Consider the following 25,119-nt stretch of genomic DNA (forward strand, 5'->3'; position numbering starts at 1 on the left):
AACCAAGATATATACACTTTTTTATTGATAACTGTATGCACATTAAGTAATGCAGTAAAGGGAACACAATATTCCCCTTAACAATGCCTTCATCCTACGTCATTAATAGGGATGAGCGTAAGGTTCAGTTCAAACACAAGTTCAGACCAAACCTTGGCTATTTGGGCATTTGGACAAATGTCAGAACATTTATCTGTGTGGCAGGAACTGAACTTCATGCATAATAGCAGCATTACTTTCACTGACAGCTTTCTGCTATCAATGATTATTAAGGTTGGCAGAGTTAAGAACAAGGGCCCCTTTCCCACAACCCTGGCCCGGTAGTTGTGGGTGTCTGCAGGCAAAGGGCTTATCAGAATCTACACAGCACCCATCATTTAACAAAATGTAAACCATAAACACACACACCTTCCTTGACAAATCGTTTAATTAAACAAACGTCAAAAATGTCCCACCGAAAAACGTCTGCTGCTGTTTCTTCATTTCCACTGAATGACAAGTCCTGTGGATGAGAACTCATATATGTGTAGCCAGGTGCTTGGAGAGTGAGAGAAACACTGGCTACAGCTACTCTCTGTAGTGGCTGCCCTGCAGTGTTGAACTGGTTAACAGCTATATCAGTAAGAGAAGAGAGCGGCTGAGCAAGAAGTGTTCAATAAACTGAGTCAGGCAGTACTGCACTGTGGGAACTGTAGACCAGAGGAGAGAGACTGTACTTTAATCAATAGCTTTTTAACTGAATTTCCCAGAAGGAGATTGCCAGTAGGAGGGGAAAGAGGTGTATTTTCTCAAGCTGTACAGGACACACTTCCTCTTGCCATGAGGGAGCCCAGGGAGTGCACGTCACTGTCCAGTGTGCACCACCACTGCTGCATAACGGTGGTCTGAGCAGGATATGAGGTGCTGAGTCCAGGTGTGCCAACAGCTAGAGTCACCTGGGTGCAGACAGAGAGTAGAATAATTACTGTGTGCGACCAGATGGTGAGCTGCAATATTGCTGTAACTGATGAGCTGCTGCTGTGGGGATTTACTATCTTCTGCTATAGAGATTGGGCCCTTTAGGGAACTGACTATACAGCCATCTAGTAGCCTTATTGCTGCCTGCAGGCTTGAAAAATACTATTCTCACATTCACCAATGGTACAGCAGGGTTCCATCTCTAGTCGGCTGAAGAGTTGGGACTAACAACTGTCCCTTTACAGCTACTACACAGAGACCTTCACCTATTGCTTATGCTAAGATGTACCTTCAGGGGACATTGCACAGTATCCTAGTGCATTCTGGATTAGTGGTATATTGAGTTCAGAGGTCAGTATTAAGTGAGGTAGACTTCAGATGTCAGTAATAAGTAAGGCAGAGTTCAGGAGTCAGTAGTAGAAGAGAGTTCAGATGTCAGTAACCATAAACGATCCACTTGACTTTCAGACTAATGTGATTCAGTTTTCCCACACCATGGGTGCAGCACAGTGTCCCCTCTGTATCTGTGCTGGTTAGCTGCAGTTTGCCATAGACTTCTATTATGCCCCATGGTCTTAATGCGCTTTCTGAAAGTGCACCAAAACCACCCTTTCAGTTTTTGTTTTCAGAAAGCGCACCAAAACCATGGGATATAATAGAAGTCTATAGCAAACTAACCCACACAGAAACTACAGGTACACTGCGCTGCAACCATGAAAACCATAATGCATCAGTGTGAATGCACCCTACTGCAGGGAGGGAAGACCAAAAGCATATTTAATGGGTACAGGAATGCTTTTGTTTTATTTAACTATTCCCCTTTTAGCCCCTCCCACTGTAACACAATCTGGTCACGCCCACCATTCACAGCAGTTTTGGGGTGCATACCTTAATGCAATAGGCTGAGCACAACTATGAAGCCCAATAAAGACCAGATCGGCTTTGTTGGGTTCTAAGATATAGCAACCTGGAAGCGATGATGTCACATCACTCCTGGGCTACCCAGGTGTAAACGGCGCCATTTTCAAAAATCAAAAGCATTTGATTACACCGATCTTGGTGTGATCAAATGCTTTTAAGAGCAGGGGAGGGATCTGAAGTCTTATAGACCCAAGTTTACTCGATAAAGAGTACCTATCACATGCCTATTGCTGTCACAAGGATGTCTACATTCAAAAAAAATTAAACAGCGAGAGTCCCACACATGTGAGATATCATCGTGAATGTCAGATCATGGGCAATAATTACATCACCAGACCTCCTGTGCCAATCTAAAGTGGTGACCTGTAAAGGCTTTAAAAACATTACCTATGGATACTAAAATGTATGTAATTTGTCACCGTTGCATGGCCGTGCGCAATTTTAAATGTTTGGTTTCTATTTGCCCTGCATATCATCTTTCATACCATACCAAAAATTGGGTTACGTATTGCGTTTTTGTGCATTAAAATTAAAAAAAGTGTATTGTTTCCAAAAAAAAACAGGGTTTGAAAAACGGCTGCACCCATACCCTGTGACATACAAATTAGCAAAACCCATCATTTTATTCTCTATGGCCTCTGCTTTAAAAATATATAATGTTTGCGGGTATTAACTAATTAAAAAAAAGTGTCAGAAAAAGGCCTGGTCTTCAAGTGAATAGATAAATCAGCTCACTTTCTAAAAAGTGGGGGTTCACATCATCCAAATTGTCATCATGTGTTGGTACTGTAAGGGACAGCTTACAGGTCCTTGCAGAGAGAGATATTATTTTTAAATGTTTTATTTTGGCATAAGTATATTGCTCCACCCCTTCCTGCCTTGGTAGTACCTGGATTCCCATACCTTGTATTTGACAATAGCTTGCACTACAAATAGCCAGAATTTAATAACTATTCACTTCATGGAACATAACTCAGAGGTAGATTCACTCCTCCCTACCCATAACATATGCGCTTTATTTGCTTTTCGTATATATATTGATTTATTTTAGAGAACTAGCACACTTTATAATAACATGTACAATTATACAGTATTCTAAATGAACATATATTCTATTTTGCTTCTTCTTTTCTTTTCAAGGTCAAATGTCAGATTGGAAATTCCACAGCAAATTCCTGAGATTATTGTATCTCGGTGTAAGGGTAAGTTTAATCTCCTACCATTTATCAAACTGGTATCTATAATGTATATAAATTGAGTTCCTTTATGTCTTTGGATTCAGTACACACAAAGGGAATTCCATTTTACAGAAGTTGGGAGTGCTGTCTCTAAAATAAAAAGTAACGCATTTTTGTGGAGTAGTACACAAAAAAAAAAAAATTCATAAGCGAGAGAAAGCAATTTTCGAGGGAATCTTTAGCTGAGCAGGTGTAGTGATTATCAACTCATGATGGAAAAATCACAATGTGAGTTTCAAATAAGAAGACATCTAACATTACCTGTAACAAAAGGTTAAAGTGGATCTAAACCCTCCTGTCCTTTACAGCCGAGGAAGATGCCATCTTAGCCTCTATTTGATCTTCAGTTGCCATGGTTCTGCACATGTGATCAGTCATAAGGTCCTTCAGCGTATCATAAGATCTGTGATATGTTTAAAGTATCAAGAAAAGGAAGGAGAAGGACCATAGTGTAACACCATCTTACTGGTTTATTGATTAAAAAGTATTGTACTTACAAAGAAACAGAAGTATAATGCATAAAAAAACTTGCCGGCCAGCAAAGTACAGAAGCCTGTCCTCCTCAAAACGACGTGGTGACATCACCAGGTGCCCTCCCAGATGCGTTTCGTCACAAACTGACGTTCTCAGTGGGGATAGGGCAACGCACTGACTCACCACTATCTATAAAGCCAGACCTCGTTGTGAGGCACAAGGATCAGGCTAAAAACGCCATATTGACTATGGGCACAGATACCAATAGTAAAAATGTTGGGGGGCTCGTTTCCACGGTTGGCTTGGATAAGATCATGATTAAAATTAGATTTTTACATATTATATTCATTTGAAAAATGATTAATAAATTAAAAAAATGTATTAAAAAATTGATTAGAGCAGCCCACGACCAACTATATACATAATACTAATGATATTGAATGAATGAATAAAAAACTTATATAGCGCGGCACATGCGAACTGAATCGCCTCTGGGCGCTTGATGTTTTGTGTCTCATGACATCAAAAGAGCAGAGTTTTAATCTGTCTTCTGAAAGTCAGGTGGTTTTCCTCCAACCGAATGCTGGTTGGTAAAGCGTTCCATAGTCTCGGACCTTGAAAAGCAAACCTTCTTTCTCCTTTGGACTTATATTTGGTTTTTGGAACCTTGACCAGATTTTGGTCAGTGGATCGCAGAACGCGATTAGAATTGTGAGGTTCTATCTTGTCGCAAAGATATTGCGGCGCCTTCCCATGGATGCACTTATGTGTCAAGCATAACCAAATAAATGGTCAACTAGCCAGACACCAAAAAGGATAGATTCAGTAAGATTCAGACGGATAAGCCGCCAAAAAATAACCCTTGTGAACCCTAATCCAAATACAAATTAAAATTAGTATTATGTGTAAACAATATAAAGAGTGTGATGAATGATTAATATGTGAGTGCCTTCTAAAAAGGTGAGCACTATTAAATAAATGTACATGTCATATTAAAATTATTCACAACCAAAATGTATAAAATGTATTTCTAATGTGTGTGAAGAAACCAGATATTATCATATTTAGTCTAATTAATAAGTGAATATAACGTACTAAAGTGATAAATCCCTATTTACAACTTTAAATCCACTTTTATGAAATAAAGATAATAAATTATGTGTATTCGGACACACTGCTAACTCCTCTTATACCAATGCATTCCAGTAGGCGCAGAATCCTTTGGAACTTTTATTGATACAAGACACAGTAAAACAAAGATGAATCTGAATGGGTAGCGTAGATTTCAGCAGTCCATGTGCTTGCTTCCAGGGTGAAAGGGGAAAAGGATGACTGAAGAGGATGATGCAAGGCCTGATGGGATTGAAAGTACAGAGGCTTGCATGTACCAAATCTAATAAGCTATTCTAAATGACTGCAATGAAATAGAAGTAGCGCAGTTATACAAAATGGCCATTAGATTGCAGCATAGATTTAATTTAATTAAACCAAAGTCAATGAGAAGATTATCAGCCTTATTAATGAAGGCATGACATCATTTATTACAGAGTGGTATTAAAATATGTATTTAAAAATGTAAAAATGTAATTAAAAAAATGTAAATTAAAAAAAGGAATTAAATTGAAAAATATTATAAACCCATCCTTGTGTCACACACCAAGTATACACCGTAGCCACATCATGTATCTATATTCAACCCACAGGGGGCATAGGTTTTCAATCTGTGAACCCAGGCCATCTCAAGTTTAGAGATCTCTCTTACCAGAAGGCTTCCCCTCCAGTGTGGTTTAAACGTATAAATACCCAAGAAAAGGGTTTTAGACAGGTCCCTATTGTGCTCCAAAAGATAGTGCTTGGACACTAAATGATTCTTAAACCCCATCTTTATATTCGTAATGTGCTCGTTGAGGTGAAATTGTAAGGGGTGTTTGGTCCGCCCCACATATTGCAGGCCACATGGGCACTGCAGCATGTCGACCACCCCGCAAGTAACACACGTAATACAAGGCTTAATAATATGTTGTTTTTGCGTGGTAGTGGATGTAAAGTTGGTGGTCCATCTTTGAGAGCAGGAATTCAGGGAACAGACCCTGTATCGTCTACATTGGTAATAACCGGTTAGTTGATCGAAAAAAAAAACTACTACTAAGCGGTGGATTGAGGACATAGGGGGCCAAATGATTTCACAAAGATGGTACACCTCTAAAAATAACTCTAGGTTTTTCCGGTAGGACATCTTTAAGAATGGCATCATTGCTAACAATGTGCCAGTGTTTTCTGAGCAGTTGTTTAATATTCTTATGTTGCAAAGAGTAAGAAGTTGTAAAGGGGACACCCAGAGGAAACTGGTCTCCATCATGGGGTTCCCTTTCAATCAATAAATCCTCCCTATTGGTAGCTTTAACTATATCCAAGGTATTCATAAGGCACTCTCTCTGGTAACCCTTTTCAAGGAACCTACTAGTAAGGACCTCCGCCTGTACCAAGAACTCCTGTGGGTCAGAACAGTTCCTTCAGAGTCTAATATATTGGCTCTTAGGAACTGCCCTGAGCCAAAAGCTATGATGGCAACTATCAACAGGGATGATTGAGTTCCTCAGTCTGAGTGGAAGGACCATGATCACTTGACCTTCCCAAATATTTATGCTATTTCCCAGCATCCTCAGGGGCCAGTTTGATTGGCTGAGAAAAGTATGCATATTCATAACCTAGGTTCAATGTAACTCGCCATGCTATTGCCAAAAGTAACAGTGCCACCTATTAACAGAAGGGAGGAACCACAGCTAGAATCTTTTCTAAAGTGACTGGTGATGAGTAGAAAATCATGCAGGTGCTGTAACGTGGAAATAAGTAGAAACACCTCCACCAATGGTAGTAATGGCCGCTCACCTCACAGATATGACCCTCTGTTAGATAGGGTCATAAACAGCATTCCCATAAGGGTATCTCCAAAAACAGGGGAAGTCCAGCAATGATATGAATGGTCTCCAAAGGAAGGTCAGCAATCAAGCATCAGCTTTTCTTCCATCTGCTCAGCGGTCTGTCACACTGCCTGCCACGATGAAAAAACGATCTGGGATCCGGTCAGGTCCGGTCTAGTCCAGGACTAGACCGGACCTGACCGGATCCCAGATCGGTTTTCTACTCATCACCAGTCACTTTAGAAAAGATTCTACTTGGACTTTCTATTATTGGACTTTTAAGCGCTGCACTATCTATTTTTTATTTACTCTCAGGAATTTTATTAATTGAATCCCAGTGTTCAGCTGCTTGTTTTTTACGTGTTTTATTGCGCTGATTATACTTTCTACATTTGCAGGAACCACAGCTAAACCAGGCTTAGGAGAAAACCCAAATGATCACTAAGACCCCTTTCACACTGAGGAGCTTTGCAGGCGCTATAATGCAAAAATAGCTTCTACAAAGCACTCTGAAAGAGCGGCTCCTTTCACTCCTTTGTAAAAGCCCAAGGGCTTTCACACTGGAGCGTTGCGCTGACAGGACGGTAAAAAAAGTTCTGCTAGCCGAATCTTTAAGGTGCTGTAGGAGCGGTGAATACACCGCTCCTAAAGCGCCCCTGCCCATTGAAATCAATGGGCAGCACCACTGAACCGCCGGCAAAGCCCTGCTGCAGCGGCGCTTTGCGGGTTTAAGCGCCGCTAAAAATATGTTGAGATGATCACAGATGCAAATGGTCTCTATAATTGAATGGTTATGCAAATAATTTATTAGCTGTGATGCAATGCAAAAGTAATGGTGATATTATTAATGCAAATATGTATATTATATTTTTGTCAGATTCAAGTTTAGAGACAAAAGAAAAATGCAAACCGGGAGTGAAATTAGAATACCCCAGTGGATATGTTATGAACAATATCTGGTACCCGAAGACTTGCAACATGCAGACCTACCATGAAGTAGAACAACTAAATGCTTGCATGAAGGGAAGGTTCTTCTATATGTTTGGGGACTCAACCATGCATCAGCTGGTAAATTATTTTGAAATGAAGTTGAAAAGTAAGTATTGCTAGTATAAAACGGATTATTTTTTAAATCTACATATCATGCTTAGGATAAATGTTGAGGGTGTACCTATCCACATTCTCAGATGAGTTTGTAAATAATGGACAGAAGAGAATGTTCCTTCGTGTTTAAGATCTATATCTCCAGGCTATGAACACATACAGTATGTACAGGGCATTGTTTCAGTGGAAACGCGGGGGAACGCAGTTCTGGCACTTCCAACACTGAATGCATGCAATGGCATGCAATGGTTCTGGGGTGTATGGAGGGTCTACTGATACTGGCTGCTGGGATATCTATTGTTGCTGGAGGGGATCTATTATTGTATGACAATCTATTGTTGCTGGTGGAGGATCTTTTGTTACTGGGGGTTCAATTGTTGCTGGAAGGGATTTACTGTTTAGGGAGGGTCTACTGTTGCTGGCTGCTGCTGAGTCTATTGATGCTGGCTGCTGAGAGATCTCTTGTTGCTGGTGGGGGTCTATTACTGCTGGCATCAAGGGGTCTATTGTATTGCTTTTTTGTTATCATTACCAAATTCCATAAAAATTACTTAGCACTACAAATTAATACTTGGCTTTATATTCTCTAAAAGGGGCCATACTGGGAGCTGGGTAGGGGGTGGAACCAAGGGTCAGTGCTCAGAGGTGAGTAGAGGACAGAGACACAAAGGGGGTTATTTACGAAAAGGAAAATCCACTTTGCACTACAAGTGCACTGAAAGTGCACTTTTAAGTGCAGTCGCTGTAGATCTGAGGGGGACGAGCAAGGAAAATAAAAAACAGCATTTTAGCTTGCACATGATTGGATGGTAAATTTAGCAGCGCTTACCCTCATTTCAGATCTTCCCGTCAGATCTACAGCAACTGCACTTGTAAGTGCACTTGTAGTGCAAAGTGGATTTTCCTTTCGTGAATAACCCCCAAAGCGACTTAGAAGGGGGGAGTTCCTGCACCTATTCTCTATGAAAAAAAGCACTGCATGTGTACAGTGCCTTGAAAAAGTATTCATACCCCTTGAAATTTTCCACATGTCATGTTACAACCAAAAATCTAAATGTATTTTATTGGGATTTTATGTGATAGACCAACATAAAGTAACACATAATTGTGAAGTGGAAGGAAAATGATAAATGGTTTTCAAAATGTTTTACAAATAAATATGTGAAAGTCAATACTTTGTAGAACCACCTTCCATAGCAATTACAGTTGCAAGTCTTTTTGGGGAGTAACATTTTTAGTCCAAGCTCTGTAAGATTGGATGGAGAGCATCTGTGAACAGCAATTTTCTTGCCACAGATTCTCAATTGGATTTAGGTCAGGACTTTGGGCCATTCTATAACATAAATATGCTTTGATCTAAACCATTACATTGTAGCTCTGGCTGTATATTTAGGGCAGTTGTCCTGCTGGAAGGCAAACCACGACCCCAGTCTCAAGTCTTTTGCAGATTCTAACAGGTTTTCTTCTAAGAATGCCCTGTATTTGGCTCCATCCATCTTCCTATCAACTCTAATCAGCTTCACTGTCCCTGCTTAAAAAAAGCATCCCCACATCATGATGCTGCCACCACCATGTTTCACAGTGGGGAGGGTATGTTCAGGGTGATGTGCAGTGTTAGTTTTCTGCCACACATAGCTTTTAGGCCAAAAAGTTCAATTTTGGTCTCATCTGACTAGAGCACCTTCTTCCACATGTTTCCTGTGTCCCCCAAGTGGCTTTTGCAAACTGCAAACGGGACTTCTTATGGCTTTCTTTTAACAATGGCTTTCTTCTCGCCACTCTTCCATAAAGGCCAGATTTGTGGAATGCAGGACTAATAGTTGTCCTGTAGACAGATTTCCCCACCTGAGCTGTGGCTCTCTGCAGCTCCTATAGAGTTGGGGATCTTGGTTGCTTCTCTGATCAATGCCCTCCTTGCCTGGCCTGTCAGTTTATGTGGATGGCCATGTCTTGGTAGGTTTGCAATCGTGCCATTCTCTTTCCATTTTTGGATGATGAATTGAACAGTGCTCCGTGAGATGTTCAAAGCTTGGGATATTTTTTATAACCTAACCCTGCTTTAAACTTCTCCACAACTTTATCTCTGACCTGTCTGGTGTGTTCCCTGGCCTTCATGTTACTGTTTGTTCACTAAGGTTTTCTAACAAACCTCTGGGGGCTTCATGGAACAGTGGTAGTTGTACTGAAATTATATTACACACAGGTGGACTCTTTACTAATTATGTGACTTCTGAAGGCAATTGGTTCTACTAGATTTTAGTTAGGGGTATCAGAGTAAAGGGTCCTGAATACAAATGCACGCTACACTTTTCAGACATTTATTTGTAAAAGAATGTGAAAACCATTTATCATTTTTTTTCACTTCACAATTGTGCTACTTTGTGTTGGTCTATCACATAAAATCCCAATAAAATATATTTAGGTTTTTGGTTGTAACATGACAAAATTTCAAAAATATCAAGGGGTATGAATATTTTTTCGAGGCACTGTACATATTCTTACTGTAACTGACGTCATGCTATGGACATTAAAGTAAGTCAAAACTAAACTTAAATCTACTCCCACCCCCCATTCTAAGCCCTATGCTAACTACATGAAAGATACATGTATACAGAATGGAGGTGGAAGTAGGTTTAAGCTTGGTTGAGCTGACTTCTACTTTAAAGTCATTACATGTACTTAAACAGTAGATGCATTTTAAAACAAGTTCTCACTGACCTCTGAAGCTGAAGACGCTGTGCTCTTCTGTAGTAGTTCTCTCCTCTCCCTGCATTCACAGTACAGAGAGGCAGCAGTGGGAGCCATTGGCTCCTGCTGCTATCAATCAAATCCTGTGAGCAGAGAGTGGGTGGGTGGGGCCAAGCAAGGCCACTGTTAGAAATCATTTGGCCCCAATAACAGCATACTTGACGGTGCCTCGACCCCACCCCTAGGCCCACCCCTGACCCCAACTCGGGAGTGAGCCCTCACATGCGCCCCATAGAAAGCGGCTTCCTGTGGTGGCGCATGAACAAGAGGAGGGGCCAGGAACGCCGGCGGGGGTCTCCAGAAAAGGAAGCTGCTCTGTGAGCAGATTAGTATAAAATGTTTGTTATTTGAAAAAAAAATGTTTAGCCTTTACAACCACTTTGAAGTGGTTGTAAAGGCTGAGGCTGGATTCACACGTCCGATGTCATTTGTATGTCCATTTCCACTGCAAATAAAAAATGCATCTGTTCAGCAGTCCAGGTGCATTTTTGATGCAGTTCTGATGCGAACTTGCAAGGCTCAGGGACCAGATTTTTGTCACAGCTGTGATTTCAGTGCTGGCCAATACATAGTAGATAAAGGGTTCCAACTCCTGTAGTAGGAGAGCAATCCGCGCTGAAATCCTAAACCGAATCCTGAACACAACTTAACACATGCGCTTCAGAAGCGTTCTCATAGAACTCAATGGCCTGGAATTCGCACCTGAACCACACCACAGTGCTCAGAAAACGCGCAGGAAACATTTTAAACTCGCACTGCAGATGCAACACATATATGTGAACAGCTTGAATGAAAATCAATGTTATTTTACATGTCATGCAAATTGATGTGGTTCAAAACACATATATGTGAACCAAGCTTGAAGGTAAAAAACCTTCAGTATGCAGCTTCCTCTCCATTCCCCCTAATAATCCCCAGCCCAATCCAGAGATGTGAATGAGAGCGACCTCTGTCTTGGGTCCTCTGCCTCCTCATTGGTTGAGATGAGACATAACAGCAGGAGCCATTGGCTCAATTCTCAATTACAGCCAGTGAGCAGGGAGCAAGGAGAGGTGGAGCTGAGCCCCATTCTGTGTGTCCTATGGACGCTCAGAGCAGGGCTCTGGAGCGAGAATGCACAAGTGCTCCCAGAGCAAGCAGTTTGGTCTGGGGCTCAATAAGGAGGTGCCAGGAGTGCTGGAGGGGGACCTGAGAAGAGGAGGATCTGGGCTGCTCTGTGAAAAACCTGGTAAGTATAACATGTTTGTTATTAACCACTTCAGTACCGCACCTAGTCATATGACATCCACAGAGGGGATCTCCCATCCGGGTGGACATCATATGACGTCCTGGACTTTGTGCGGTGATATCTGAATGATGCCGGCAGCTAGAGGCATCATTCAGATATCATGTTTGCCGGCGGCGATCCTGCGCACCATAAGAACGATCATAGCGGTGGTTCCGCCGCTTGATCGTTCTTATAGGCGGCGGGAGGGGACATCCCCCCTCCCGCCGCCATTCGGTGCTTCTCCGGGCTCTCCTGTGCCATCGGGGGCCTGGAGAAAGAATCGCCCAGCGCCGAATAGGAAGCATAGAGATGACTGGTGACCAGATGGTCACTAGTCATCTCTATTACTGTCGGAGGCCCGGGTGCGATGTGATGACGTCGCACCCTGGTACCCGGAAGTAAACAAAGCCGCAATTGTGGCTAGTAAGCATGAGATCAGTGAATTTTTTTCACGATCTCATGCTTTCTAGCCTGGAGGTTTAATGACCAGCTGGCGTTGCTAAAGCAAGAGCGTAGAAGAGCGGAAGCTGCTTGGAAAATGAGCTCTTCAGAGGAAAACCACACCATTTATAAGAAAATAACCAAGAAATATCACAAAGAAATCTTTATGGGCAAAAAAAATAATTTCTCCAACATCATCGCAAATGCCCTAAACCGCCCCCGCGAACTCTTCATACTGGTCACTCACACTATGAACCCTGCTTGTTTAGAGGCCCCCAATTCTGATTCACAAGAATTTTGTAACAAATTATCGGATTATTTCATTAATAAAATTTAAAAAATCTGTGATAGTATTCAGCAAAATAGAACCGTCCTAAACCCCACCCCAAATCACAAACCTAACACCCACTTAAATCCGCCGCAATCACCAAAATTCACTCTAAAACCCATTTCCATCAAGGCCACTAAAAACATCATCGGTGCTCTGCGAAACAGCACAGCACCCAATGACATCATCCCCACTAAACTGCTGAAAGAAAGTGCCAATATATTGGTGCCAGCTATCACGCAGCTCATAAACCAATCATTCAAGGAGGGCATTGTGCCCACCTTGCTGAAACAAGGTACAATAAAACCAATTCTAAAAAAAACTATCCTCGACCCCAAAGATCCAAACAACCGGAGACCCATAACAGGCCTAAATATCTTCTCCAAGGTAATGGAGAAAGAAGTTGTACAACAGCTACAACAGCATTTAGACACCCATAAATTACTCGATCTGTTTCAATCAGGTTTTCGTCCGGGTCACGGAACAGAAACGGCACTGCTTAAAATGCAGACGAAGGAGAATCTTGTCTCCTGATACTGTTGGACCTAAGCGCGGCCTTTGACACAGTAGACCAGGGATATGCAATTAGCGGACATCCAGCTGTTGCAGAACTACAATTCCCATGAGGCATAGCAGGACTCTGACAGCCACAAGCACAACACCCAGAGGCAAAGGCATGATGGAACTTGTAGTTTTGAAACAGCTGGAGGTCCGGTAATTGCATATCCCTGCTGTAGACCATGGACTACTACTGACTAGACTAGTTAAAGTAGCCAGAGTCGCGGAAAGTGATTTAGCTCTTTCTTGGAAAACCGATCACAAATAGTGAAACTGGGGTCTTTCACTTCTGAAAAACGCACGGTATCATGCGGAGTCCCTCAGGGATTCCCCTTGTCGCCCGTACTGTTCAATATCTATCTCCGCCCTTTCTTTGAAATCATCAGTAACCAGAAGTTACTTTACCACTCCTATGCAGATGACACACAACTGTATTGCCGCATCTGCAACAAAAAGGATCTTTCTCTTGGACTAGAGAAATGCCTTACTCTGATAGATAACTGGATTACAAACAGTTATCTCAAACTCAACGGTTCGAAAACAGAACTTCTCCTATTTCACGCCAACCGAAAAAATCAACCCGCCTCAACATGGACTCCCCCGCCCATTCTGGGTAAAACTATCACCCCTAGCACCAAAGTCAAAAGTCTCGGAGTCATTTTTGACACCTACATGACAATGGATGCACAAATAGGGTCAGTAGTCAGCGGATCGCACCATCTGCTGCGCCTACTACTCAGACTCACCCCCACATTGCAGTCGTGGTGGGTACAATCAACAATTCCAGACTTGACTATGCAAATGCCCTCTATCTCGGACTCCCGAAATACCAAATCACTCGCCTGCAAGTCGTTCAAAATACGGCCGCTCGATTAGTGACCAGCAAAAAAACATGGGAATCAATCTCACCTTCACTGAGATCCCTTCATTGGTTGCCAGTAAAAGACAGAATCACTTTCAAGGCACTCTGCCTAATGCATAAGTGTATTCAAGGTAATGCCCCCCAATATCTATGCGAAAAAATAAAAGCCCATAACCCCAATCGCATTCTGCGATCCACCAATCAAAACCTACTCCAGATACCCAAAGCCAGATACAAGTCCAAAGGAGATCGAAGATTTTCAGTCCAGGGACCTCGACTGTGGAACGTTCTACCAACCGCCATCCGATTGGAGTTAGACCACTTGGCCTTCAGGAGAAAGATTAAAACCCATCTCTTCTGAGGTCAAGAGGTTTCCTTACCCAGAGAATGGATACAGCGCCCAGAGGCGATTCAGTTTGCATGTGCTGCGCTATATAAGTTTCTCTCTCACTCACTCACTCACTCAGATGTGGGGTCTTATTGACCCCGCATCTCTCCTTAAAGAGGACCTGTCACACACTATTCCTATTACAAGGGATGTTTACATTCCTTGTAATAGGAATAAAATTGATCAATTTTTTTTTTTTAAAGTGTAAAAAATAAATAAGTAAAAAAAATAATAATAATAAAAAAAATTAAAACTTTCAGAAGCGAACGCACACATAAGTCCCGCCCACACATGTAAACGCCGTTCAAACCACATATGTGAGGTATCGCCACGTGCGTTAGAGCGTGTGCAACAATTCTAGCACTAGACCTCCTCTGTAACTCTAAACTGGTAACCTGTAACATTTTTCAAAGTGTCGCCTATGGAGATTTTTAAGTAACGAAGTTTGGGGCCATTCCATGAGTGTGCACAATTTTAAAGTGTGACATGTTATTTACTCGGTGTAACATCATCTTTCATATTTTACAAACAAATTGGGCTAACTTTACTGTTTTGTTGTTTTTAATTCATGAAACCCTTTTTTTTCCCAAAAAAGGCTTTGGAAAATGATTTGCCAAATACTGTGCAAGATAAAAAGTTGCAATGACTGCCATTTTATTCCCTAGGATGTCTGCTAAAAAAACATATATAATGTTTGGGGGTTCTGAGTAATTTTCTAGCAAAAGAATGATGATTTGTACATGTAGGAGAGAAGTGCCAGAATAGGCCTGGTATGGAGGTGGGTATAAAAGTCCTGTATTGAAGGGGTTAAAGGCAGGATTTCAAACTGTCCTGCAAATGTAGCAGCTGGAGGGTTGAGACAAGCCCTTTGCCACTGATAGGGGTGCTTACACTAATCAACTTTTGTTTATTTATATAAAATCTTTATTCCAAAACAAAACCGCTTTCTGTAACTGCCTAAAAAAGCATTGGATTGAAAGCTGGCATTTGGCTTCAATTTGTTAGTGTATCTAAATATGCTAGTGCATCTAGCACTCCCCTCCCCCCAGACTTACAACGCTGCTGACCAAAGGTGTCTATACTGCGCTCATCCAGAGTGAGAGCACGCTAATACGGAAGGTGTGTTACTAGCCAGATCACCAGGTGAGAAAAGGGGAAACATGTAAAAAAAAAAAACTGATGAAGCCACCACTTTTAATGATTGGTAAGCTGCAATATTTTACATTTTAGGTTTTGAGTTTAAAGAATATGTCATCCCAACATTTCATATTCCTGACATGTGCCTATTTATCATGAACGTGTATGAAAAGGTTTCATGTTCCCTTTTGTATTGCTTCCTTTTTGTGAAATCCCTGGTGTTCTTGCCAGTCTTGCTGCTTTCCTATTAAAAACTGACCGCACTAGGCACACAAGCACATCATGGTCGGTTTTCTAGCTGTGCTGAAAACTCATCCTGCTATCCTCCAATGATCACATTTCTGCAGATATGCCCCCTCCCCAGCACAGACATTCACTCTGCCATTCACCAGTGTGCTGTTATTTCTTCTCCCACAGCTGTCTAAGATTCTTTTGCAGCTAAGAACAGAAGGTATGTGATCACTTCTCTCCTGGCTGATTCATTCTGTTTGTAAATCAAGTGGCCCCAAATTCTCTTCATTTATATCACACCCTTATCCTAGATGAGAATCTGGTATCATTGTTAATGGGGGACCAGACACAACTGCATGGGTTTCCTTATAGAAATACATACTAGACCCATAACAAACAGACACAGATGCAGTGCGCTGTGCAGAGGAACCTCCTGAGCTCTAAGATAGAGTTCATTAAAGCCTCGTACGGGAAAACTGAGCAAAAACCGCCGGACAAAAAAAGAGAACCGGCTCTCTTTTCTCGCCTGGAAAACCGGCGGACATTTGTCCGGCGGTTTTTGCCAGTTTTCCTATGGGAAAAACTGTGATGGAGCATACACACGGCCGGGATTCCCGCCCAAAGCTCCATCGCAGTTTTCCTGTCGGGAAAACCTCTCGTGTGTAGAGGGAAAAACTGACGAGCAGGTTCTCGGCTTTCCCCTCGGGATTTCCGACGGGACCTTTTCCCGACGGAAATCCCGCATGTGTGTACGGGGCATAACGGGTGCTCTGGCTTTGATGTCCTCCAGACAACATTCAATTTGCATACTCCAGTTAGAAATCTGGCAACTCCAAATCCATATGAAAAATTTATTAGTACAGGTTAAAAGAGTACAAGGTTCTGACTCGCTTTTGGAAAACCGCCTTAGTCACAGCACAAAACTCAAACTATTTATAATGTGAAGGTAACCCCACCCACCGAGCAAGCAATGAACCAATCATACTAATTTAAACTGATTTAAAATTGCAAGACTGCCCGAAAAGAAACCATCACTACAAAGAGACAATACGGATTGTGCATTTATAACATTAGGAAAAATAAACCATAATTCAAATCAAAAATATATATAAACACAATAATATACAAACAAATAAAAATAAAGGAAAATTAACCACTTCAATACCGGGCCTATTTTGGCACTTCTCTCCTACATGCATAAATCATAATTTTTTTGTTAGAAAATTACTCAGAACCCCCAAACATTATATAGGTTTTTTAGCAGACACCCTAGGGAATAAAATGCCGGCCATTGCAACTTTTTATCTCGCACAGTATTTGCGCAATAATTTTTCAAACGCCTTTTTTTTGGGAAAAAAGCGGTTTTGTGAATTAAAAAATAACAAAACAGTAAAGTTAGCCCAATTTTTTTGTATAATGTGAAAGATTAAGTTACGCCGAGTAAATAAATACCCAACATGTCACGCTTTAAAATTGCGCACACTCATGGAATGTCGCCAAACGTCAGTACTTAAAAATCTCCATAGGCATCGCTTATTGTTTTTTTACAAGTTACAATTTTAGAGTTACAGAGGAGGTCTAGAATTGTTGCTGGCGCTCTAACGCACGCGGCGATACCTCACATGTGTGGTTTGAACGGCGTTTACATATGTGGGCGGGACTTACGTATGTGTTCGCTTCTGAGCGCGAGCTACCGGGGACAGGGGCGTTGAAATGTTTTTTTTTTATAATTTTTTTATTTATTTTACTAAATTTCTTTTATTTTTACACTTTTTTTTACATTTTTTTTTTTGATCACTTTTATTCCTATTACAAGGAATGTAAACATCCCTTGTAATAGGAATGGCTCGTGACAGGTACTCTTTATGGAGAGATGCGGGGTCAATAAGACCGCACATCTCTCCCCCAGGCTGGAAAGAATTAGATCGTGAATTTTTTTTTCACAGATCTAATGCTTTCAGCCGCGATTGCGGCTGTGTTTACATTCCAGGACCCGGGCGTGACGTCATAACATCGCGCCCGGGCCTCCGACGATCATAGAGATGACTGGTGACCATCTGGTCACCAGTCTACTCTATGGTTTTCATCCGACGCCGGCGGATCATTTCTCCGGGTCTCCGATGGCAAAGGAGAGCCCGGAGAAGCACCGGATGGCGGCGGGAGGGGGGGCATCCCCTCCCGCCACCTATAAGAACGATCAAGCGGCGAAACCGCCGCTATGATCGTTCTTATGGTGCACAGAATCGCCGGCTGAAGAGATGGATATCTGAATGATGCCTGTGGCTGCAGGCATCATTCAGATATCCCCACTCAAACCCAGGACGTCATTTCACAATGGGTGGGTATTGAAGTGGTTAAAGATACCAAAACAAAAGACAAATATTATCCTAATATATCCAATGGAAAAAATAATCATATACAGTATCTCACAAAAGTGAGTACACCCCTCACATTTTTATAAATATTTTATTATATATTTTCATGAAGAAATTACACTTTGCTACAATGTAAAGTAGTGAGTGTACAGCTTGTATAACAGTGTAAATTTGCTGTCCCCTCAAAATAACTCAACACACAGCCATTAATGTTTAAACCGCTGGCAACAAAAGTGAGTATACCCCTAAGTGAAAATGTCCAAATTAGACCCAAAGTGACAATATTTTGTGTGGCCACCATTATTTTCCAGCACTGCCTTAGCTCTCTTGGGAATTTAGTTCACCAGAGCTTTACAGGTTGCCACTGGAGTCCTCTTCCACTCCTTCATGATGACATCACGGAGCTGGTGAATGTTAGCGACCTTGCGCTTATCCACCTTCCGTTTGAGGATGCCCCACAGATACTCAGTAAGGTTTAGGTATGAAGACATGCTAGGCCAGTCCATCACCTTTACATTCAGCTTCTTTAGCAAGGCAGAGGTCATCTTGGAGGTGTGTTTGGCGTCGTTATCATGTTGGAATTCAGCCCTACAGCCAGTTTCTGAAGGGAGGGGATCACAGTATGTCACAGTACATGTTGGCATTCATGGTCCCCTCAATGAACTGTAGCTCCCCAGGGCCGGCAGCACTCAGACCATGACACTCCCACCACCATGCTTGACTGTAGGCAAGACAAACCTATCTTTGTACTCCTCACCTGGTTGCTGCCACACACTCTTGACACCATCTGAACCAAATAAGTTTATCTTGGTCTCATCGGACCAGAGGAGATTGTTCCAATAATCCATGTCCTGACTTAGTCTGATTGTCTTCAGAAAACTGTTTGCAGGCTTTCTTGTGCATTATCTTTAGAAGAGCCTTCCTTCTGGGATGACAGCCATGCAGATCTATTTGATGCAGTGTGCGGCATATGGTCTGAGCACTGACAGGCTGCCCCCCCATCCCTTCAACCTCTGCAGCAAAGCTAGCAGTACTCATACATCTGTTTCCCAAAGACAACCTCTGGATATGATGCTGAGCATGTGCACTCAACTTCTTTGGTCAACCATGGAGAGGCCTGTTCTGAGTGGAACCTGTCCTGTTAAACTTCTGTATGATCTTGGCCACTGTGCTGCAGCTCAGTTTCAGGGTCTTGGCAACCTTCTTATAGCCTAGGCCATCTTTATGTAGAGCAACAATTCTTTTTTTCAGATCATCAGAGAGTTCTTTGCCATGAGATGCTATGTTAAACTTCCAGTGACCAAATTTAACACACCTGCTCCCCATTCACACCTGGGACCGTGTAACACTAACAAGTCACATGACACCGGAGGGAGGGAAAATGGCTAATTGGGCCCAATTTCACTTAGGGGTGTACTCATATTTGTTGTCAGCAATTTAGACATTAATGGCTGTGTGTTGAGTTATTTTGAGGGAACAGCAAATCATTTACACTGTTATACAAACTGTACACTCACTGCTTTACATTGTAGCAAAGTGTCACATGAAAAGATATAATATTTTTTTTACAAACAATATGTCAAAAATGTATGAAAATATATGAAATAACAGTACACAACTCAAAATAAATATCATATAGACTGAACCTTAAATCACAACTAGATGTTAATACTACTTAAGAAAAATATCCACATCATACCTATGGTTCATGCCAGTGGAAATTGTTGTATGGAGGTTAAAGATCCACCAGATCTCCCTTTTAAGGAGCTTCCGGTGGATGTCGCCCCCTCTAGGAGATCCTCTAACCTTTTCTAAACCACAAAATTACATACTAGATCCTTATCCTCGATGAGGGTCTGGTATGGATGTTAAGCGGGACCTTACACAATAAAACAAAAAAATAAATAAAAGAAAATTCATAGTTAGTCAATGAAGTCCTGCGAGAGACCCTTGTTTTAAATTCTACTGTGGGGACCAGGAGCTCTTATTCAAAGTGAAAAGTCAGCCAGGAGAGAATTGTGTCAGTGGTTGGTGTTTTTTTTTTTCTTTTGGCAAAGTAGGTGAGCTTCATTCATCATGATTAACAAGGATCTGCATCTCTGGACAACGTGACTGATGATGGATTTATATCGTGGGACATTTGTCAAAGATTTTTTGTGTCAAAGTATTTTATTGATTTCCAGATAGAATGAAATACAGCATAACATGTACATTGCATGTGTAGCGCTATACAAGTCATTCATTCATTCATCAACTCATGAGTCACCAAATTCAGAGAACAGTAATATTACATTTAACTCTCACTTTAAACGGCTGTGTGTTATTGTAACAGGCGCCATTGCGCCACCTCTCCTTTGTGAAACAGGCACTTTCAGCGCCGTATTGCGTTCCATGCTGGAACGCATACGGCGCATGCGCGATGACGTCATCGCCCGGCGCCTAGCTGCGTTCCAGCTTGGAACGCGGAAGTGTGCCGCACACGGCGCTTTGTTTGAATTCAGTGCTGATGCACTGCAGCTGCTCACAGCCTATAAAGGCATTCATGATACAAAGCTAATTTGTTCTATTATTGTCAGCCGTAGCCTGTCAGCTGTAGCTCAGTCATGCTACACATGCAGCTGCCTTTGCTCCCTATGCCGCAACACCGCTCAAGGAAACAACTACTACTTTGCTGCTAAGGCACCCACTACAACAACAGCTTTTCTGGGAACTACCTTGATGCCCTGAATACCTTGCATCATGGACACTGTATCTCCTGCATAAGAAGCTTACAAACGGATAAGTAGCCATTGCTTCACTTGTAGCCCTCGGAGGGTTTTTTGCCTTCCAGCTGGATCAACTGTGGGTATGGAGTTGGGTGTATGGGATTATACTGTGTTTTTTATTTGGTTTGTTTATTTGTTTGTGGTTGAACTGGATGGACTTGTGTCTTTTTTCAATATGACTAACTATGTAACTATATAACTATGTAAGAAGATCTACTGCTAGTGTTTCATCTATTACAATTGTATTACTTAATATACCGTGTGGATTAACATACTATTTGGGAGATACTATTGTGCTAAAGCTTGTTTGCAAAGGAGTACCTTTAAAGGGACAGCTACCTTCAAATTACTACAACAATATTTAGCTCATGTATGCAACTATATATTCCTGAGCTATATTGCCTCTCAATTTGTAACCGTTACTATATCTACAATATTTAGCTCATGTATGCAACTATATTCACCTGAGCTATACTGTCTCTCATATGCAACTACTATTACATCTACAATATTGACCTCAAGTATGCAACCATAAATACCTGAGCTTTATTGCCTCTCATACACAAGTACTATTACTCAACTATAGTGGCTGTCATATGCAAGTACCAGTTTTCACTACAACTCCTATTTACTACGAGCTTGACATGAGTACAAATCCCTTATAGGCCTTGACCTAATTGTTTGAACATGTTCGCTCTAACTTTTCTATGCTAGGCGTTAATGCTTTTTTATAGCATCTCCCTTAGTGATATGATGTAGAGAACCCCCAAACTACTGTTGCTAGGAGTGACGCCTGGGGTCCCTTACTGATAATCACTTGCATATAGTGGTGTATTGGAATATTGACCTTGAACTTTATTATATATTTTAAACGCTAATGCCCTGTACACACGATCGGTTCATCCGATGAAAACGGTCTGATGGATTTTTTCATCAGATATCCGATGAAGCTGACTTTCATCAGTCTTGCCTACACACCATCAGTTAAAAAAACGATTGTGTCAGAACGCCGTGACGTAAAACACAACGATGTGCTGAGAAAAATGAAGTTCAATGCTTCCGAGCATGCGTCGACTTGATTCTGAGGATGCATGGATTTTTACCTGATGGACGTGCCCACAAACGATCGCTTTTTTTCTATCGTTTTTTTAACCATCAGATAATTTTAAAACGAGTTCCTAGTTTTTTCACCGATGGATAAAAAAACGATGGGGCCCACACACGATCTGTTCGTCTGATGAAAACAGTCCATCAGACCATTTTTATCAGACGAACCGATCGTGTGTACGCGGCATAAGCTCTGGTCGCATGTTGTAATGCGTCCATCCTTAGTAGCTCAATGCCTTTCTTTATGTGACAGAAAGATGATGTAGAGATCCCCCAAACTCCTGTTGCTAGGAGTGATGCCTGAGGCCAATACTGAGTTGTCACATAAAGAAGCGTATTGAAGTCCTTGCTAACCGCAGTTGTGGTTCACTCCGTTTACCAGTGCTGTTACAGTTATGCAGTTGGGGAGCGATGTGGGCCCTCGACCACCAACACCCTCTTTGGGATCTAGCTGTGTCGGTGGAAGCGGGGGCGCCCCATCTCCATATTTGAAGGCGAGAAAGTCAGAGGTAGCTGCTAAGCCTCAGATTAGCCCTCTAGAGTGTTCAGTTCAGCAGAACCTCTGGATCTCCCATGGTGGCCTAAATTCATCCTGGATTACATTTAGGTGATCCATAGTGAAAGGTTGTAGTGTGGGACACACCAAAGGAGTAGTCAGAAGAGTAGACGGAAAGAAGGAAAGAGGAAGGAGAAGGAAAAGTGTCACCAACCAAAGAGGAATTGAACTACAGTATATCTATTATCGATTCCGGGTATCAAGGATATTGCCATATATTGGGCCCAGGGTTCCCAGATTGCTTCAAAGCGTTGGACGTATCTAGGAGTACATTGGTCAGTCTTTCTTGATTTGTCAAAGATTTTACATTTTTAATAAAGGACTCTGTCTTAGTTACTATTTATGTTTTGTTTTTGTGGATAAGCACATTCATATGGTGTGGGGGCAGGAGGCAGGAGGCAAGAGGCTTCTAGAGTCCAATTCACCCCTTCCAACAGTGAATTGTCAGCCTTCCAGTCATCTATTCTCTAATGTAAACACAGAGAAGGTGTTCTGGAAAGAAGTGGCTGGGGGAGCTGAGCTGCAGTGAAAATTACTTAAGTGCTCTGCTGTAAACTTTGAGGATGAACTGTTCCAAAGAGCCTGCAGCAACAGAGGTCCGTGAAGGCTTGCTTTAAGGTTTTTTTACTGCGTAAGTATGTATAAATACTTAAATGTAATTTTAAAAAATAATTAGTTGGATGTGTATGAGGGAGATTCCAACTAGGTGTATGTGTTGGTGAGGGTATCATCCTTGTTTAAAATATATAGCAAGACAGAGTAGATAATAGGACTTTAAATACCCCTCTAGTGATCACAAAAATACAGTTATACAGTATATAAAAAAATACAACATTTATATCTACCAATACAATTTAAAAATAAAACACATATTACATGTAACAGCTTGCATATTGTTACCAACAATCATCATCCACTAAAAAAATGCATGGCTATTGGTAGAGAGAGAGTGCTTTAGGTCGGCACATTTTGTGGAGATCACTGCTTCTTCACGACCTCCTATCTCTCACATGAATACATATGACCAAATGAATAAATTCTAGGAACAGAAAAACACATATCGTATATAATTTACAAATCATCAGAGAATATAATTACACATATTCTCAATCATAATTGGGATGAGAAAATAAATATATTATAACTGTCCTCAAAACAAAGCTAGGGGTGGGGAAGGAGGAGAACAGAAGAGAGAAACAAACATTGTACCTTTTCATGGAAAGGTACAATATTTTTTCTTTTCTTTTTTTCTGTTCTCCTCCTCCCCCACCCCTAGCTTTATTTTGGGGACAGTTATAATATATTTTCTCAACCCAATGATGATTGTGAATAAGTGTAATTATGTTCTCTGATGATTTGTAAATGTGAGGGTGATATTTAGGCTGGGTTCATACCTCCGATGGATGCAGCTCGCAGCAGGGGTCTGGTGCTTCTCTGTTCTCCATTTCAGGGACGAATCAGGGACACATTTTTGCCTGAATTCGGCCCTGAAACGGAACAGTGTTCCTGTGCAAGCCGTTCCGCAGCCGCAACCGAGATATGTGAACCAGCTCCATAGGGGAAACCCACATCCAATTTGTGTAGGTGTTAACCCAGCCTGAATAGAGAACATTTTTTCTATGATTTTATTTTGGCATTTTTAATCTATGAGTATATGGATCACCATATGTCAAATCAAGCGAACTGGTGGATTTTAAGATGTTTTTCTATCTCTGCCTATATGTTATCTCATTGTTTACATGCATTTTTTGGACCTTGTTGTATAACTTAGGTTTTCAAAGCCTACCAAAAGTCTCACAGTATAAGATAATTTGTTTTTGTTTTTCTAGACATAAAATTTCTCAATGTCCATGAAGAACACTGGTCACAAAAGCATTTAGGCATTGACACTGAAAGAAATATCGTTGTTCTTTGGAAACGTCATGCAAGGCCATTTATTCATCTTGTATTCACAACTCTCAAAGAGGAGCGAACTACCCCACGTGAAATTGACTTGATAGGAGGAAACCCATATACTGTGATTATTGTCAACATTGGGGTACATTTCAGATTATTTCCTGTGCATCACTATATCAGGAGGCTGTACAATATCCGACGTGCCATAGAGCGCCTGCTTCTTAGAAGCCCAGAAACGAAAGTTATCGTCAAGACGGAGAATACAAGTGAGATGGCAGAAGAATATGAATCAATGAGTGATTTCCATGCATATGTTCACTATTTCATTATGGAAATTATCTTTAAAGATATCAATGTTGGTTTTATACATGGTTGGGACATGACTACTGCATTCAATTACAATCAGATTCATCCTCCAGAAGAATATGTGAGAAATGAGATCAACATGCTGATGACATATGCCTGTAGCTAACCTGTCAGATAAAGATTCGTCATTGTAGTTTTATTTTCCCAGTTTTGCATCATACTAGAGGTGAAACAGGAATATTATTAGCTACTGTGCCACTTGGCAAAATCTGAGCGGAATGCTGGAAATCACTGCCACCCTTTGCTGCCCAGCATATTTTCCTGTGTCAACCCAGCTCTATGATTTTGACCACACCCCCTGGAAATACCTATCATTTCCTTATTGCTTTTTTAGCAGTGGTATTTGGGGCAATTTACTAAATGCAAAAAGACTTTTAACTTTGCAAGGGGAATTGCACTTTGCAAGAGAATATGCCACAGAGCTTAGTGATTCAGGTGAAGTTCTACTGATTGCTATAATCTAATTGTGGACAAGCAAA

The 25,119-nt window shown here is 41.4% G+C and overlaps 1 protein-coding gene across 2 annotated transcripts in view; it reads left to right on the forward strand.

The window, feature by feature from the left end:
* Positions 1-25,114, forward strand: part of LOC120941075 (NXPE family member 1-like) — a 56,573-nt gene extending 31,459 nt beyond the window's left edge. For both annotated transcript variants that reach the window (XM_040354325.1, XM_040354326.1), the window contains exons 4-6: positions 3,019-3,080; positions 7,389-7,607; positions 24,208-25,114. In XM_040354325.1, coding sequence (XP_040210259.1) covers positions 3,019-3,080; positions 7,389-7,607; positions 24,208-24,746 — 820 coding nt within the window. In that variant the 3' untranslated portion in view covers positions 24,747-25,114. The remainder of the gene's footprint in view (positions 1-3,018; positions 3,081-7,388; positions 7,608-24,207) is intronic.
* The last annotated feature ends 5 nt before the right edge of the window (positions 25,115-25,119 follow it).

This window comes from Rana temporaria, chromosome 5 (assembly GCF_905171775.1).
Source record: "Rana temporaria chromosome 5, aRanTem1.1, whole genome shotgun sequence".
In the NCBI taxonomy this organism is placed as follows: Eukaryota; Metazoa; Chordata; class Amphibia; order Anura; family Ranidae; genus Rana; species Rana temporaria.